The following is a 19,154-nucleotide window of genomic DNA, read 5'->3' as shown; positions in this document are numbered from 1 at the left end:
CATGGACTTGAGTTTCTGCTGAACTGAGTGACATGCTTACTGAGAGTGTGAGGACTCATTAGTGTCATGTCTTGAACCCAAGCAATTGCAGAGGCACATGAGAACAGAACTGGCCAAAAAAATATTCTATTGGTGTGTGACTTGTGTGCAAGTAAATTCACCAAATGCTATTTCTAGAGCATGCATTTGAGTCATTTTTGAAAAATATAACATTACTTCATTTTATTGGGTAATTACATAGGTCTAAATTACATTTTCTTTATGACTTCCAGGTTGTTGTTGGAGATAAAGTTGTATTGATGCCAGTCAACGCAGGGCAGCCACTGCATGCTAGCAACATTGAACTTCTAGATAACCCTGGCTGTAAAGAGGTGAGCTCAACAGAGGAGAGGTAATTGTCAGTCTGAGATGTATTATATTGTGTTCTTTACTGATAGCCAGAGTGCCATAAGCTAGATACCAGTATTAAACACTGGTTCCAGCTTGGCCTCAGAAAACCAAGATGAAATGTGTTTATTCTTGGCACAATTCTTCCTGGCACTGAAAGCTTCATGAACCTTGCATGAGTTTCTGAAACCCTCATTGATGTAAGAGTAAGTCCTCTTTCATAAGCTATTTAAGTCTTTCGTTGTAAGCAGACAGAATACCCACTGAGACTTACCCAACATCACCGTCATTCTGAACTCTAAATCACATCAGGACGCATGTTACTCACATACCTGGAACTCCTCTGCTACCCTAAATGTGATGTGTGTTTATAGATGAAAAAAAAACAAACAAACAATCTTTAAGACTCCCATTATGTTTTTTTTCCCCCCAAGGTAAATGCTGTCAACTGTAACACAAGCTGGAAGATAACTTTGTTCATGAAATTCAGTAGTTATCGAGATGATGTACTGAAAGGAGTAAGTATGATATGTGTGTGTGTATATATATATATATATATATATATATATATATATATATATATATATATACATATGTATTTTAAATTTGAATAATTGTGCCTTATTTGGTTGTAGAGAAATATTAAATGGTGGAAAAAAAGAGAAAAAACAGGACTTTATGGACTCATCAGGGGTCCCTCCCTGCTGCCCTACACCAGCTAGGGTAATTTTTTTGGTGTTGTTATTTTACTAAGTGAAATTGTCTGGATTGCACTAGTTTCCAGCCTCTTCCCTCTACCACAGAAGACAGAAGACAGAGGATCCTGGAGAAAAATTGAAGCCTAGAATGGAGAGTGCTTTATACAAAATTGCTGTGATGTTTCAGTTTAGGCTAAGGTACCAAAGGAGGTCTAACAAGCCAGGGAAGGGAGCAAAGCATGGAAGATAACAACAGTTGTTATGAGACAGCTGATGGTTTACTCAGCTTTGCGCACCTCCAGGTCACTTGTATTTTCATAAATATGTATTTATAAATATAAATATTTTCATAAATAAGCACATTTCATTTGTTCTCACTTACACCTTACTAAGTCATCATGAACTGGCTTTTTTTTTTTTTTAGGTATTGAGGTAGGTATCAAGCTTTGGTGAGAGACAGAAGGAAGCAAAAATGATGCTACTGGAAGAAATACAGAAGGGACATTGGTTTTGGTTGCAGAGAAGAAGGGATAAGACTATTATATCAGAGAATAGAAAAATAACAGTAGTTTTATAGGTAGCAAAAGAGATTGAGGGGTACTTGTAAATACATTTCCTGTATTGGAAAGGAGGAGCAAGGTGAGGGGCAAGGCAAAGCAAGAAGTTCCTGTTGTATTTATTGAGAAGTTGAGACTGTGGAGTCAGGTGGATTTGAGAGAACCTGGATGTATGGGACCAAGAGATGAAGGTTCAGAAGTGAGAGACAGAGTTGTGGCAGGAAAGCCTAAGGAAAGACTGGAGTTAGGGAATGACTCACATAGAAAGTCACCTTTGGATTAACTATTCATTGCAGTGCTCTGAACGAAATTTTATTTTCACAAAAGGAGATGGATGTCATGCAGGAGGGAATTATTGCGTTTTATACACAATTTCCAGATGCATTACAAAGATTGTGTATTCTGAACTTAGTACCTGCTCCAGCACCTGGCAGCTAATAAATATTTTCTTTGCATCATCTGTGATGACATTACTAGACGCTAGAACGCATACTGAGTCTAGCAACTTTGCCTTCCACTTAATAATGTTTCTCTTCCGTTTTACTTTAGGGAGATGTTGTTAGGTTGTTTCATGCAGAGCAAGAGAAGTTTCTGACCTGTGACGAGTATGAGAAGAAACAGCATATTTTCCTTCGTACTACACTGCGTCAGTCAGCCACCTCTGCAACAAGTTCTAAGGCACTGTGGGAGATAGAGGTATTTTTTCCCTTTTCATATATGTTTTAGTACCTGAAGGCCAGGGTGCAGTAAAAATACTTTACCACAATTTGAATCATTCATAGCCTCTTGATATCCTCATATACTTCCTCATAACCGTTATTATTTTATGAAGGAGTTTGTGTAGGATGAACAGTGAAGAGACGCTTCATTGCTGGGAGCATATGGAGAGAGGATGTTTTTTAAGTGTATTTTCACTGTAATGATGAAAGGTCAAATTCAGACTTGATGCAAATTGTGCAGTTTTATCAAAGGCAGTAGAATGACACTTGTATTGTGAGTTGTGAGTGCTTAAATTTGACTTTTTGTGCAATGTAGAATATTGAAATTGATTATGACTGACAACAAATCTTACGAAAGTGAATGCATATTTTTCTGCAGCAGGGCACATCAACATCTGTTTAATATTAGGTTGATTAAGGTTGTCTTTGCTGAATGGGATTAGCAAGAACATTAATGTTAACTAAGGAACATAGGAAACTGGAATGCCTCATGCTTTTGCCATTATAATAATGTAACTCCCGTGTCCAAAAGTCCTTAGATGTTGAACCAAGTTTGTGCTTTTAACACAAAGTGCTCCTTACTTGGAAAGTAATATGAGGCATATTTTCTGTCACCTAGTGGAAAAAAAAAATGTAACTAGTGATTATCTAATGTGGGCTTAGTGTGAACACAGAACATATCTGTGTGTTAAACTGTAATGGTGTAGTTTACGTGCTTTTATTTGGAATGCATTGTAAGAACTGTCAGTGATCTAAGTATGATTTTGAAAAGCACTATTAAAAATGTGTACTTCTTACAGGTTGTCCATCATGATCCTTGCCGGGGAGGGGCAGGACAGTGGAATAGTTTGTTTAGATTTAAGCACTTGGCAACTGGAAACTACTTAGCTGCAGAGGTAAGAATGTCAATTAAACGTGAGGTTGTGTTCTGCTTAACCAATTATAAAATGTGTCCTGCTAATTCAGAGCCACTGTAGGTAGGTAGGTCTGTGAGAAGATCCTACACCAGGCCTGGATGCGGAAAACAGAATGTACGCTGCTGTGTCGTACTGTATGGCTGTAAATTTTCTGAGCTACAGTACATTGGTAGATGAGTTCAAGACAACATGTGACCTTAATTTTCACTGTGCTGTTGAATTTTGAATCTGCTGTTAGTCATTGTGGTGCCAAGGAAAACATAGTACTATAGAATGCATGGGTTGGAGTTGACCGCAACTCTGTGAAAGCAACCATCCAGCCGATTCGTTATCTAGTGAGTGGTCCTTCCATCAAATCCATTTTTCTCTAATTTGGTGATCAGGATGTCATGCAGGACAGTGTCAAATGCTTTGCACAAGTCCAGACAGATGACGTTAGTTGCTCTTCCTTTATCCACTGACTGCTGTAGCTTCATCATAAAAGGCCACTATGTTTGTCAGGCTTGCCCTTGGTGAAGCCATGTTGGTTACCACCAATCACCTCATCTTTATTTTCCCTGTGCCTTAGTAGACCCTTCAGGAGGATCTGCTCCATGATCTTGCCAGGCACAGAGATGCCTGGCCTGTAGTTCACTGAATCTTATTTTCCCTTTTTGAAAACTGGGGTTATGTTTCCCCGTTTTTCAATCAGTGGGAACTTCACCAGAGTGCCATGACCTTTCAAATATGATGGATAGCAACTTGGCAACTTCATCCACCGGTTCCCTCATAACCCATGGATGGATCTTGTGGGGTCCCATGAATTTGTGCACCTTCAGTTTCTTTAGAACATCTTGAACATGATCTTCACCTCCAGCAGGCAGATCTACCTTCTCCAAGTTGTCACCATTACATTCTGCAACGTGGGCATTGTGGCTAGAGCCCTTGCTGGTAAAGACTGAGGCAAAAAAGTCATTGAGCACCTCAGCTTTCTCCTCATCCCTTGTGACCAGATCTTCAGTTTTCTTCCAGAGAGTGCCCACATCTTTCCTGACCTTCTTTAGATCACTGATATACCTGTGGGATTTCTTCTTGTTCCCATTGATGTCCTGGGTAGATTTAATTCTGTCTGAGTTGTACCTTTCATAACCTGATCCCTTGGCTGCTCAGTCAACTTGTTTTTAGTCCTCCCAGGTTCCTGCTTCCACTCCCTATAGCATTTACGTTTGAGCTAAACCAAGTTTAAGAGCTAATTGTTGATCCATGGAGGCCTCCTGGCATTCTTGCCTGCCTTTTTCTCAGGATACACTGCTTCTGGGCTTGGAGGAAATGGTCCTTAAATACTGACTAGCTTTATTTGGCCCCTCTTCCCTCCAGAGTTTTCTCTCTGTAGATATGTAGCAGTAATGTTACAAGTCTGCCATATTTGTGTTTTAAATCTTTGGATTTGCTTACCTTTCTGCTCTTGTTTATCACTGATTATTGTGCTGTGATTAGTCAAGTGTTCTTTTCTGGCTCAGACATATAGTGATAAAACGTTTTATACTGAAATTGAATGAATGTAACAGTTGAGCTTGATCAGAGAAGCTTATGTGCAGACATTAGAATAGATGCATGAGACTGCTCTAATTCTGCAATTGTCATTCATTTTCTTCTTGCAGGCTTTAGAAAATGTTTCTATAATACTGATGTGTCGATCTCTTCATGGCCCAAAGTGCCTTTATGTTCTCTAGAAACTTGTCATGTGTTGGTGTAATGGCTTCTGATGTCATGCTTGTGCGTTGTGATTATAGCAGGTTTCTGAGGTTGCACAGTTGTCTTTTGACTAAAAATTGGAATAAAAATGGGTTTGAAGAAATATTTACCCCTTTGAGTGGAATAGGAAGTCCAGGAGGAAGAAAAAGAAAATCTTACATTTTGTCTGATTATTATTTGGTGTATAATGTAAAGGCAAAATAGTGCTGTGACTTCACAAAAGAGCAGCTTGATATCTTTTAGGACACATAATTGTCCTTAAAAATAGTATGGGTCTCTTGACAAGCTGGGGGAGAGGAAATGGTACAAACTTTATGAAATAGGAGAGCCTTGGATTTTTCCCTGGTTGCAAGAAGTTGTGAACTTTTAAAATTATATCTAATCCATATTAGATCTGATCTGTGTTCTAGTTATATCTAGTTATATCAACTATCAATAGTTACATCTAGTTATATCTGTGTTCTAGTTATATCTAGATATATAGATATATAGATATCTGTGTATCTAGTTATATCACCGATTTAGTTAAGTTTGTGTAGGATTGCCTTTTTGACTTAATCTTGCAAGCACAAGTGTGAAAATTTACAAGAGCCAGTTGTAATCACTGAGAACCCCTGAAAGAAGTCTTTCCCTAGCTGGACTGAGTTAAATTTGCAACAGTGCAACTTCTGTGTGTAGACAAGTCTTCTATATTCTCACTGTCCCGATTTCACTTTTTACTTTTGTCTGATTTCAGAGTAAGAGCAAACAACCACATTCATACTTTTAAGTATTTCAAATTATTTCAAAATCAGTATCAAAGCATAAGCAATTGCATTATTTTTCATGCAAGACTGAATGTAATTTGGATCTTTTCATTGGCTAGGGTAGTAACTCATAGTGCAATTTAAAAATCTGATAATGGTGAAATCTCTGTGTGAAAGAGTGAGGAGCATCATCTCTTTAAAGGCAGTGGGCCAGCATTCCTTTACTAATATTCTCTGCACTGCTGCCTCCACGCTGCAGCAAGATTTCTGGCTTGTCTGAAGCCAGCTTGCTTTATTGTGTATTTAATACTGACTAATTTTCAAATGGCAACCAGTACACTCAGTTCCTTTTTTTTTTTTTAGAGAGGAACAGATACTTCTGCTAGAAAGGCTTTATTCAGACTAGCTAGACTGATGGAATCAGCTTTTTTCTCCACTGTGCCCTCTCGGCACTGAAGCTTGCTGATTGACAGATGAGCTTCCTTATCCTGTACTTCACCAGCTCAGAGATTTTTCAGGAGAAAAATCTCCAGGTGAAGAGGAGTCACACTTCACTGAATGCAGAACCTGAGCTTGTGACCCTTCTACCTCTGGAAGGGAAATCCCCATCAAGATGACTTGTAATGTTGAGAGTGAGATCTGGAAAAGCACTTTGGCTGAACAGAAATGATATGCTATGATTTGAGAGGCGCATTAGCTACTGTATCTATGAAGTGTGAAATACCCACTGGTGGAAATATTAAAGGTAATGCTGTAATAAAAATCTGGGAACTGTATTTTACGCAGTTCACGTATCAAGCTCAATACACCAGCCAGGCATGCACATCAAAGAATTATGAACAGGGAAGCAGAAACCAAATGTTTATAAGTTAACTTCAAATCAGTGGGGCAGAGCTTACCAAACTCTTATCTTTACTATTGCAGCACAGGAAGATTACTCATAGTGTGAATTGTCAACACGTTGCTGTGACTTGATTTTGATTAAACTGCCATGATTAAGGTCTCTGGAGTGGAATAAGTACAAATAAGTAAATGAAATTCATGAAACTTTTAAGTATTTTGTAGTTGGCTAATGATACAATTTATGTTACAGTCTGAGCAATTGTAAATCAGAATTTATCACTTTTTACAACCAAAATTTCCTTACTTCATCTTTATGTAAATTAAGGTGATGTTTAGCACTGAGAATTTTGCAGGGGAATTTTGAATAGGTGAAATCTCACACAATGAGCAGAAGTGTCCCTCACCGGAGTATTCCCTTTTTCTCCTCTGCAAGTAGGTTTCTATGATGTAGTAATGCTGTGCCTTCTCTTCTTCTCTCAGGCGTCTCATGCCGGGTGTAAATAACTGATCAGCCTTATTTGTGGCTAAGTGGGTCTGACCTAAGTAGCAGAAGGATGTCACTGCAGCTTATTAAGTCCAGCAGGTGATCTGGGGGTTCATGCCAGTTACTGCAAACAATTCAGAATTTTTCAATTGATAAACTTACAGAATGTGTCAGTGCTACAGTAAGTAGTTTAAAAAAATAAAATTGAGGCAGTACTATTATTCAGTGAACAAAACATGCAAGTGAGCATATCTGATTCTTATAAACTTGAAAGAAATAGGGATGTGTAAGTCCTACATTACAGGTTATGAAGAATCACAGTGACCCAGCTTTAGGTACCTTTGAAAAGTGAAGGGTTCTCTGATACCTGAATTCTGATTCAGTTTCAGTTGTACTCTTTCCTTTCATCCCCTTTTCACATGATATTACTTAAGCCGATTTTCATCAGTATGCTTTGAAGTTTCATAAGACCTATTAATACCATAGACCACACTACTCTGACTGAAGCTGAGTCATCCTGAAGGACTCTTGCTAAAAAGGAGACTCAGTGGTAGGCATTTGCTAATTGCCCATTGCTGCCCTGTCATTCCCCGTGGGTATGCTCTGACACATGACATACAGGTATGCTCTCAGCCCATTACTTAAGACATGAGATGACTATGCTGAAGAAACTGTTTCATGTTTTGTGTAAGATTGGGACAACAGGAATCTGGTGGTAGTTCTCTTCCATGTCTGACATTTGGAAATCTGAAGCCACTGGATCAGTCATTCCAAAAACGCTGAAATCAGTAAAAGGTGGAACCAAGTATTCAGCTTGGTTCCTGGTTCAGTAGAGGAGAAATTCTCCTCTACTTGTTCTTTGGAGACAGTGGGAGTTCTGCTGTTAATGTCAAAAGCACTTGATTTTGTTGAGTATTGAGACAGATCTGTAGCAAGAGATTTAGACTCTAAGCTACCAGCTAAGATCCAGGCTGCTGAGTTTTATTTTCATCTTCACAAAGTCAGCAGTCTCTCAAAAAAAGTTCTGCAAAAGATTCTTTTTTTCAGCCTTGACTGCAGCAAAATGTCCCAACTTATTTTAAAGTTTTGTATTTTTAAAGACTTTTAGGTGAAAATGGGATGTTTCAAAATAACAAAGACTTTTTCCAGCATTTTTAAAGTCTCTTTAGCGCATGTACCATGTGCAGAATACACCCACATCTGTCCCTGTGTATGTGTGAAAGAGCTGCTATTTGCTTGAACAGCCTTTCAAGTGCTGTGGATTGAGACCACACAGTTGTGCCATTCTCATCATCTCACCTATCCTATTCAATATTCTGGACTGTTCAAAGTCTCTTTGAACTGAGTGTCAACTTGCTGATTGTATTCAGAGTATGCACCTTTAATGTTGTTCTCCATGTGCGTAACAGCTCCCAGTTCTGTGATTTCTGAACTGGATAAGCTGTAGTGTAACTGGTAACACTAGTTACTGTTGCTGTATGAAGATGCTAAACAGAAATGTGTTTGCCCATGTGTACATGTATGCACACAACCCAGTGCAGGGTAAATATCATTTCATGTTCAACTTCTCTGGTTAGATGGGTACTGCTAAATAGTCATGAGATATATGTGCAAGCATCAAATCACATGCTGATCTTAGATATTCCGGTAGACAGCAGATAAACCAGAGTACATTTCCTGTGGAACGTTGTGAACGTGTACATAGTCATTGACAGTCCAGAATTTGAAAGGAAAATTCGTTATAATTCTGTTTTATTTAGCTGAGTAGGCTAAGATTGGAGCTATTAGGTACCCTGGCAAGATAAGGGAGTGAACTTGGACAGGTAATTGTCTTTAACACTGAATTAACTATACTAAATGAATTAAGATAATGCAGATAAAATGGCAACCTTAATATTTACCTTCTTTTTTTCTTAGAATTGTTGTTGCAAACAAGTGATCAAATTACCATGCTTTTCAAGAAATTGCGTAGAGTACTGGTGTTTGGAGTGTGTTGCTATAACATTGAGCTGTTTTACCTAATTCTTTGTAAAGGATAATAAATGCCCTGAAACTCTTCTAGACAAGGGAGCAAAAAGGCTGAACTGGCCAGTGTAATAGATTGAAGCAGTAAGCTCAGAGGTAGTGGCAGAACCAGGCATACTTTTTCTGACTTTTACTGTAGTTCATTTACTAAAACAGATTGTTGCTCATGCAAAAACTCTCATTCAGGAAAGTTCTTATGACTAGCTTTGGCTTTAAATTCAGCTGAATGTAAACATCTATGTGCTCAGAGGTCAAAGGTCTTTCAGATGTTGATGTGACAGGTTTGGCCATCCTCTCGCAGTTTTCTATTGTGCAGCCTCAGAAATAGCCACTTTTGTGTGCGAATATGCTTTGTAACAGTTTGTATAGGATAATGGGGCTGGCAAGGTCTTTGGCACATATCCTGCTGATAGTGAAGTCATCAGGGTAAGGATCAGGGGGAAGGCCAACAAGACTGACATCCTGGTGGGGATCTGTTATAGACTGCCTAACCAGGATGAAGAGATGGATGAGGCATTCTACGAGCAACTGGTACGATCTCCAGTGCTTGTTCTCATGGGGGACTTCAACTTCCCTGATATATACTGGAAATACAGTACAACACAGAAGTAGCAGTCTAGGAGGTTTCTAGAGTGTGTGTAAGATAACGTCCTGATGCAACTGGTAAGAGATCCTACTGTGGGAGATGCCCTGCTACACCTGCTGGTCACAAACAGGGAAGGACTGGTGGGAGATTTGGGGGTCTTGGGCAGAGCGACCACAAAATAGAGTTCTTGTGAATTCAGAAGAGGGGCCAGCAAAACTGCTACCTTGGACTTCTGATGGGTGGACTTTGAACTATTTAGGACTATGGTAGTGCGGGTCCCTTGGGATTCAGTCCTGAAGAGTAAAGGAGGAGTAAAGGAAAACTGGACACTTCTCAAGAAGAAAGTCTAAAAGGCATAGGAGTAGGCTGTCCTCCTGTGCTGTAAGATGATCTGGTGGGGTTTGAGGACTGGCCTGGTTGAACAGGGAACTTTTTCTGAGACTCCAGAAGAAAAAGAGAATCTTCTTCCTGTGGAAGAAGGGACAGGCAACTCGGGGAGAGCACGAAGAAGTTGTTAGGATGCATAGGGGAAAAACTAGAAAGGGAAAAGCACGCCTTGAACTCAACCTGGCCACTGGAGTAAAAGAGAAAAAGACTTCTTTACAAGTATATCAACATTAAGAGGAGGAATAAAAAGAATCCATCTTTTACTAGATGCATCAGGGAGTGTGACTACTGAGGACAAGGAAAGGGCTGAAATTTTTAATGCCTTCTTTACATCTGTCTGTAAAAGTCAGACTAATTATCCTTGGGATACTCCACTCCCTGACCTGTAAGTCTGGGATGGGGAGCAAAATAAACCCCCATGGTTCAGATGGAAACAGAGATTTGCTACTCCACCTGGACTGTCACAAGTCCATGGGTCCAGATGGGATCCACCCGAGGGTGCTGAGGGAGCTGGCAGAGGTGATTGCCAAACTGCTTTCCACCATCTGACAGTGTTCCTGGTCAACAAGAGACGTCTCGGAGGATTGCAGTCTTGCCAACATGGCTCTCAGCTACAAGAGGGTTTGTAAGGAGGATCTGGGGAACTACAGGCCCACCAGCCAGGGAAGGTTATGGAACAGATTGTCTTGAGTGAAATCACATGGTGTGTGTAGAGCAACCAGGGGATCAGACCCAGCCATTATTGTTTCATGAAAGGCAAGTCCTGCTTGACCAACCTGATCTCCCTTCTATGATTGAGTGACCTGGCTGGTAGATAAGGTAAAGCCTGTTGACATAGTCTACCTAGACTTGAGCAAAGCCTTTGACGCTGTCTTCCACAGCATTCTCCTGGGGAAACTGGCAGCCCATGGTTTGGACAAGCACACTATTTGCTAGGTAAAGAATTGGCTGGAGGTTCGGGCCCAGAGAGTGGTGGTGAATGGAGTTAAATCCAGCTGGCGAATGGTCATGAGTGGTGTTTCCCAGGGGTTGATACTGGGTCCTGTTGTGTTTAAAATCTTTATTGATGACGTAGGCATGGGGGGATTGAGTGCACCCTCAGTAAGTTTGCAGATGACACCAAGTTGGGAGGAAATGTCCATCTTCCTGTGGGTAGGAAGGACAGAGAGATGTATACAGGCTGGATCACTGGACTGAGGCCAATGGGATGAAGTTCAACAAGCCCAAATGCTGGGTCCTGCACTTTTGTCACTAGTCCAGGCAATGCTACAGGCTTGGGGCAGAGTGGCTGGAAGACCATGTGTAAGAAGCAGACCTAGGGGTATTGTTCGATCCTTGGCTGAACATGAGCCAGCGGTGTGTCCAGGTGGCCAAGGAGGGTAATGGTATCCTGTCTTACATTAGAAATAGTGCTGCCAGTAGGAGCAGGGAAGTGATCATCCCTCTGTATTCAGCTCTGGTGAGGGCACACATTGAGTACCATGTTCAGTTTTGGGCCCCTCACTACAAGAAAAAAATCAAGGCCCTGGAGCATGTCCAGAGAAGGGCAACAAAACTGGTGAGGGGTCTGAAGCACAAGAGCTTATGCTCCATCTCAGATATGTGTTTCACTGGAAAACTCCTTTAGCTTTCTTGGGTTTGTTTGTTCCTTTGTGCAGAACTGTTTTTGATAAAGTCTGATCAGTGTTTTATTCTAAGTTTTTTTTTGTAAAATCCCACATGAAATGTACTTTCAGCTTTGGGGCTATTTTAGCACCATATGCTTAAGTTAAGTAAGATAAGAATGGTTAAAGCAGGCTGACTTGGGAAGTACTGAGTTAGATATGTCATCACAATTATATGAACATTCTAAATTGAACAGGAAGAGCCATCGAAACCACCAAAGATGTAGTTCGGTGATAAGAGTACTTCAGTGACAATGTAGACTTGCAGAAATGTTGAGTTTCTGCAGGTTTTCAGTTGTGGTCCCATGACATGTTGTGCTGTCCCTGAGGTTCTGCTGGCTCAGACTGGATCACAGCAGGGAATGTATTGAAAATCAGATTGGAAATAAGGTGTGGGGGTGCAAGTGGTTGGGGTAGATGAGTGGGAACTGCTAGTATCAAAACCAGCATCAGAGGCCCTGTATTTCACCTTGCTATGGTGTATGTAAACTGCTTGCTGAGAACCCTTAAATTAATGATCCATAAAAACTCTTTATATTCCTCTTGTCTTTCCTGAATAAATTATTCCAGTATCATTTCACTCTGCTTTTCTGTCAAAATTGCCCAGGTTTCTCTTCACTTTAAATTGAGAACTGCTATAAATCTTGATTTACTTTCTTTGAAATGGATTTCTCTGTTATGTCTCCTTCAGTTGGTGTTAAAAATACCAGCTTGCCACATGATATACATCGTTGTAATATGCATTTATCTACATGGATGGAGTCAAACTGTAATAGATTTAATCCTGTTGTAATGATCACTTGGGTTGGATCATGGTGAAAATAGCCAAGTGCATGTTCAAGTTCATACTGATGGGAAATAATGCTTTCCTTCCTTCTTTACTGGACATAAGGAAGTGGAAGTTGTTGCCATGAGAAGTGAAAACAAAGCATTTAATGACATTTTAAGAAAGATTACATATTTGTATGAGTAATAACATCCTCAGCATTACCTGAGATTAAAAAAACATAAAAGGAAATCAGTTCTTGAAGTGGAGGCCATAAATCAGGATTAACCCATTGGAACATTGGAGAAATACCTGTAGTTTTAAGGACTTTTTTTTCTTTTTTCTTCTTTCTTTCACATTCTTAGACTGTGGTGGAAAATGGCGTAGAACAGTGGTTGTTTTATTTATGTATTTGTTTGTTTGTTTGTTTTTAAAGGCAACTGAGATTAAATGTCTGAAGGCTGTAATTTAGGCCTTTTCATACTGTTTTTGGGGACTGGAGTATTGGCAGAGATCTTACATGTTCAGGAAGCAGAACAGGCTTCTCTGTGGTACTTTTTAGGTTAGCAAAGAAGCAAACCTTCGCTGAAAAGATGTACTTCTCTCATTACAGAGCTAACATAGAGAAGGTGAATTCTGTGTGTTTCCTTCTGTCTTTAGAAACAGTTTGAAAAATAACTGTATAAAAACAGGCTTTAACTGAGATGATATGCAGGTACTGTTTGCTCAAGGATAACAGTATGTAAACTGTAGAAGGTACCAGGAGATGGCAGCATCTACCAAAGCCTTTTTGCATCTGCTCTCACATTTATTTTGTTGGTATTGTGGGACCTCCTTACCTGAAGATTGCTTCAAAATCTTCAGTTTGAGTCGATTTTTTCACACTGTTTTTTGTTAAATGTTAATACAGCATTCTGATCATGTCAGCCTGTTGTGCTCAGTGGTTAAAGGATCTTGTAAGAAAAAGGCATGTCAAAGTGACAGAGTGAACTCAGCGCTATGCGCCCTATTTATGTTTTTCACTGTCTCATAGGAGGCCTGTAGTTTTGTTCTGCTGCTCTGTAAGGACTGCAGAATAATTTACAGTTATGCGTGAAGAGATGGAAGAGATCCAGAGACTACGGGAGAACAGATTACTGATTTACAGAGCCAGTTTGACCTGTTCCACAGGTTTGGATATGACTTACCCAAGTGACAGTTAGGAGTGGTTCCTGTAGCAAAGCCAGGGCTAGGTTTTCAAAGGTTTTTGAGGACTTTGGGAATGCATCCTGACTTGTCTCAATTGTGTGGAAATTAGGAACAACATTTGTGTGTGTCAGTGTGCGTATACCTTCAAAAATCTGGATCTTTGGGAAAGGTTTTTTCTCTCAGCAAGCTGGTGTTGCAGTGGTGATCTATGAGCCTGTATTCAGCTGGGACTTTTCCATCCTGCCTCAAGTTGGCTGCATTTGAGCAGTGTTTATATGTGTATGAGCTTTACGAGGAAAGGAAGTGTGAAGACATAAACACAGTATTTATGGTCATTTAGTCATTATATGGGTGCTTCAGTTATTAAAAACACAACAACTGCTGGTTTTGCATTTTGGTGTGTTCCAAAACAACAAACATGGTCAGTTCTGTGTTGCATTTTATTTCTTATTACTTCAAGATGACTTGAAAAGCTTTTAGGAAACTATATTTGTTTTTGATGTTTGATGAAGGTTTAGAAGGTTTTATTTATTTTTTTCACTGTAAAAATTTCAGTGATATCTAATTCAATCAGCCCTAGTTATTTCTGGGAGGGCTGCTGGAAGTCATAGGGGATATTAACATTCAGAATGCTTTTTATGTTGACATAACCATTCCTAGTGAAGGTACGGCCCAGCATTCAGGTTAGACCAAAGGATTTGTGTACTTTTCTTCCTTTCTAATTCTTTTGCAAAGTGGGATGTTGCTGTGTGGGGCTAAGCATCAGGTTTCTAACCTTAATCTTGGTAGAAGTAAAGGGATTTCCCAGCCAGTAATCTCTCCTGGCCTGAAGTAGAACTACATTCCTAGACAGCTCTAGTTTTTGCCACTGGCATGTGACCTTTAAATCAGTTGTGAATTAGGCATACCGTAAGCATTGGCCTGCCATTGCTGTAGTACTAAAAATGCCTTCAAGATGACCTATCCTTTCTTCTTTACAAGGGTGAACAATTGGGTTAGGAGGGTGTCAAAGCTGATTCTGTTTCCTGTTTTTGACTAGCAGATAGTTCACCCTCACAGGGGGTTCCCAGCACTGTCTGTGGCCAGTTAACTTGGCTTGTGCCTGAAGCCAATGCAAAGATTCAGCTCTCTGAGAGCTGCCTGGAAACTTGTCTGATGTACTAAAGCAGGGCTTGTAAGCAAAACAACAGCAAAATAAATCCTGAAATAAATGGTCTCTTCAGGTTTTAAACTTCCCTCACATGATGATTATCAGGAGCCTTGCACCAGGTGCTGTGGCTGTACTGAATGGAATATGTAGGTAGAGTTGTAGCCACTCTTTCTCCAGCAAGTTAATAGGATGGCAAGAGTTCTTTGAATGTCACTGAAGTTTTTGAAATTGTGCAAAAGTCCTTTGGATTTATTGAAAGCTAATCAGTATGACATAACAAAGAACCAAGTAAGTCTAATGAAGAAGAAACATTTGAGAAGTTGATTTTTGTTTTTACTTTTGTGGTGGCTATTTTGCCCTCAAACCACTTGACCTCATTGATTGAGTAACAGGCTCTGTGTTAACAGGCTAGTTATCAAATGGAATGGAAACTTTTTTTATGTGTTGAATTAGAACCTTTAATTCTTTGACTAATACTGGTTTTAATCAAGTAATTAAAATACTCTTTTAGCTGAAATTTGACAGTCTAATTATCTCCTTGAAGAGTTATTTTAAATATCCTTTACCTAGTCAAAAAAATGTGATTAAAAAAAGCATGAATATTTTTCTCCAAACTTCCCTTTCTTAATTAAACAAGCATCTGAAAATAGCCTTTTTGGGTACTTTCTACGCATTCCTCTGCCTAAGAAGATAGCATCCCATGTAAAAGTGAAATTCTAAGTTATTTGTCTACAGCATGGACTGAGATTTTAAATTCCTTGCTGAACTGTAAGACATGTCTTACTATGTGTAGATGCAAAGCAAACCAACCACAACCAACCAATCAACCAAAAAGTCAGCAACAAAAAAACAAGCATAGCATATTAATAAGAAGTTGTTCTACTCAGTAGTGGAATCTCAGGCGATTATGCAATGTGAAGTCGTAGTAATGATAAACTTAAGGTATAAATTTAACCACCTTTAATAATCGGTGGAATTAACAGAGCCTGGGACTTGTGGCACTTGTAATCTAACAGGATACTTCTCAGGATTAGCTGGGCACATGCATTTACTGAGCAGTGACTACCAAAAGTAACACACAAACACATACAATTGCAAGTTGCATCTTCCTCCTATGCTGACTTTGCAGCATGGTGATCATGTTTAAAAATGCCAAAGTAGTCAATAATTTTAGTGTTTGAAATATGATGTTGTGTGGTTGTGGGAGCCTTCTCAGGGTATTGACTGTCCTTGTTTGCTGATAAGTTTGCTAGGCCACTTCCAAGCTCGCTTCCCCAGTAGAATCAATCCAAATCAAATTTAGTTCCCAGATATTTCCTGTATGCTATACAGCGCAAGCTGCATTTGCACTTTCTTACCATAACTACTGTGATAGGGCCTCATCATAAGAAAAACCTTGTGTAGCACATAAGTCAGTGTTCACTGTTGGTCCATATATGTTAAACCATAAAAGGTTATGTGGTAACCCCATTTTCTGGAGTTCAAGGGACTTTATGTGGTCTGGAGGATTTGTAGAGTTCAATCTGTGTTTGTATTTATAAGCAAATCAAAAAGACCAAACATCTATGGTGTCATGAATCATTGTCATTTGAACTTTGACAGCTGGTTATATTAGCCTTGCCCAACTGTAAAATCCATGTAATAGGGCTTGCCTTTTACATGGCAGTGGGGTGAATGACAGGCAGAAATACAGTCGCTCACCTTGAGCCAGTTATTCAGGAGTAATATTTAAGCCACACTGCTTCCATCGCTTTTTGTCATGTGGCCATTTCATTTCTTTGCTGATGTGAATTTTCCTTTGTACCTTCCTAATTACACTCTACTAGTGCAGTCTCCTTTACTTGATGCAGATTGCACCCTCCTTACCACTATATAGCCACTGCTATTTTCTCATTTACTGACTTGCCTTACATAATCAATGAACTTTGGGATGGTATGGTGAGTCCCATGAGCTTGCCATAATACAAGATGAGTTTCAAGGTCTTTGATATTGTTTTGTTGTCAGCACTGGTGAAGCTGAACTCTCGTTTGTGATTCTTCTTCCTTTTCTGTCCAAGAGAAGGTGAACAATGGCTATTTTTAGGTTTGTTAAAAAAGATGCCTTGGAGGATTAGAATTTCTGAATTAGAATTTCTGCATCAGAAAAAAAGCTGTTGGAAATATACCGTAAAAATAGTTTTAAAATTGAGCTCTTACTACAGTGATTTATACAGTTATACTTGCTTGAGCTCTGCAGTTTACAATGTGTCATTTTCTTTGTACCTATTGACTGAAATATACAGTATTTTGGGTACAATTTGGGAGCATTGCTACTTCAATAAGTCCAATGACCTCAAAAAGCTTGAAGACTGCTAAGCTTAAATGAGATCCATTTTAGCATGGTATTCTTACTTACTTTCTTAATATCTTAAGAATTTTCCTTGATTTCATTAGCAACAAGGAACAAATTCATTTTCAAGAGTTCTTTTGCTGGAATGAATTTTAATGTTGTTATTTTCAAGGATTCTTTTGTTAGGAGGTTCATTGAAGAGTGTACAAGTGATTTTATACCAATCAGAAAAAGCAATACATTTTGGAGAGCTAAGGCCATCGCTGTGTCTATAGCTCATTCTGTTGTACTTGGATATTGAAAAGGACTTGGTATAATATGACTTAAAATATTACATGATTTACACCTCTCTATCTGGAGAAATACAGGATAGAATAACAGCTAATAGTGTGATTTTTACAGATGCTCAACACCATCTACCTCAGCTGAAATGAAAATGACAGCTGCTGAGCTGAAAAGGGGGTCGTTAATGTCAACTCTAAAACTGCATTCTGTCCTGTTTATTGCTTAACCTGTTTAACCTCAACATCTCGAACTTTCTCTAAACAACATCTTTATAGTTTTGTTGTCTCTGTTTCAATGGGGCAAGAAAAGCCATCATTAAGGATACACTTCATTTTTTATTTGAGCCTTCTGTCTTCCTCTGTCCACAAGTGAACTATTTTGAAAATCTGAAGGTAATCTCTTCAGTCATTTTAGATTTAGATTTCAGATTTAACCTTTCTATTCTTCTCTGCACTGCCTGATAATTTTCCCTGCTCTTTATGTACAGAGTACATCAAAGTACAAGTTTGTCTGAGTGGGCACCTCAAATTATTTTAAGATGCTGAGTGAACAGAAGTAATGCTGAAAGAAGTGTGAGAAAACTAACAAAGAAACCAAAACTATAGGAAAACAGTTTTATATAATGCATATTTATACATATGTGTACATGAACATGTAACTTCTAGTTGTCTGTGGCTTAGTGTTCCTCTCTCATTCTTGTTGCTTTATAATAGAATTAGATGGGTGCTGAGGTAAGAGAATGTGTGGGAATGTCATGGAGGTGCAAAACGGAGGATAGGGAATAGATGTCAATGTGGGGAGGAAAGCAGGCTCTGTAACATTGATTTTTGAAGGTGACACAGTGGCTAATGTGAATAATGAAATGAAGGCAGAAGAATAATGTTTTGTCCTTTTATGTGTTAACACATCAAGTCATGATAGAAAACAAAGAGATTTTCAGCAATTTTAGGATTGTCTAAATGTTTTCCTCTTTTCTTGAGGCTTATCAAGTGGAGAGGAGATGTCTTTTTTTGTTAAAGAGACATGAACAGTAGAGTAATAATAAAACCCGTCTAGACTTGATAAAAAAAAAAAACACAAAAAACACCACACAATAGTTCTGCGTGTAACGTTAAATGTATGATGATGATAACGTAATATTAAAAAGTATGACTGGAATTCATTCAGTTTGCCCTGTGCAATTCACTTCTTGCTCTTCCGTGCTGTTAATGCCAAACTCATGCCAAGAAAATGACTGTACTTACCTGTACATGCATAACCATTTGTTATAAGTAATAATTTCAGTTCCACATCTTCAACCTCTTGAAGGTATATCCTGTGGCAAATATTGAGGTAGAAGTGTTTCATTATATAAATCAAACCAGGAAACATTTTTTGTGCAGCCAATATGTAGGTGTGTAGGAGAGTGGTTAGGCCCTGGAACGGGCTGCCCAGGGAGGTTGTGGATGCCCCGTCCTTGGACGTGTTTAAGGCCAGGTTGGACGGGGTCCTGGGCAACCTGATCTAAATGTGTATGTTTGGTGGCCCTGCTAGGCAGGGGGGTTGGAACTACATGATCCTTGGGGTCCCTTCCAACCCGGGTGATTCTGTGATTCTGTGTGTGTATGTGTGTTTGTTTATTTGAGTATATGTCTTCCTACATAATCCCCCATCTTCTAGTCTACATATTTTCCCTGTCAAAAGTAAAAT

At 39.2% G+C, this 19,154-nt stretch overlaps 1 protein-coding gene across 4 annotated transcripts in view; it reads left to right on the top strand.

The window, feature by feature from the left end:
• The window catches only part of ITPR2 (inositol 1,4,5-trisphosphate receptor type 2), a 270,236-nt gene that overhangs the window by 54,123 nt on the left and 196,959 nt on the right, over positions 1-19,154 (top strand). For all 4 annotated transcript variants that reach the window (XM_048933484.1, XM_048933481.1, XM_048933480.1 and 1 more), the window contains exons 6-9: positions 273-371; positions 822-905; positions 2,192-2,338; positions 3,162-3,257. In XM_048933484.1, the coding sequence (XP_048789441.1) occupies positions 273-371; positions 822-905; positions 2,192-2,338; positions 3,162-3,257 (426 nt within the window). The remainder of the gene's footprint in view (positions 1-272; positions 372-821; positions 906-2,191; positions 2,339-3,161; positions 3,258-19,154) is intronic.

This window comes from Lagopus muta, chromosome 1, assembly GCF_023343835.1.
Source record: "Lagopus muta isolate bLagMut1 chromosome 1, bLagMut1 primary, whole genome shotgun sequence".
NCBI lineage: Eukaryota > Metazoa > Chordata > Aves > Galliformes > Phasianidae > Lagopus > Lagopus muta.
Note: the sequence above shows the minus strand (reverse complement) of the source record. Positions and strands in the feature narration are given on the sequence as shown.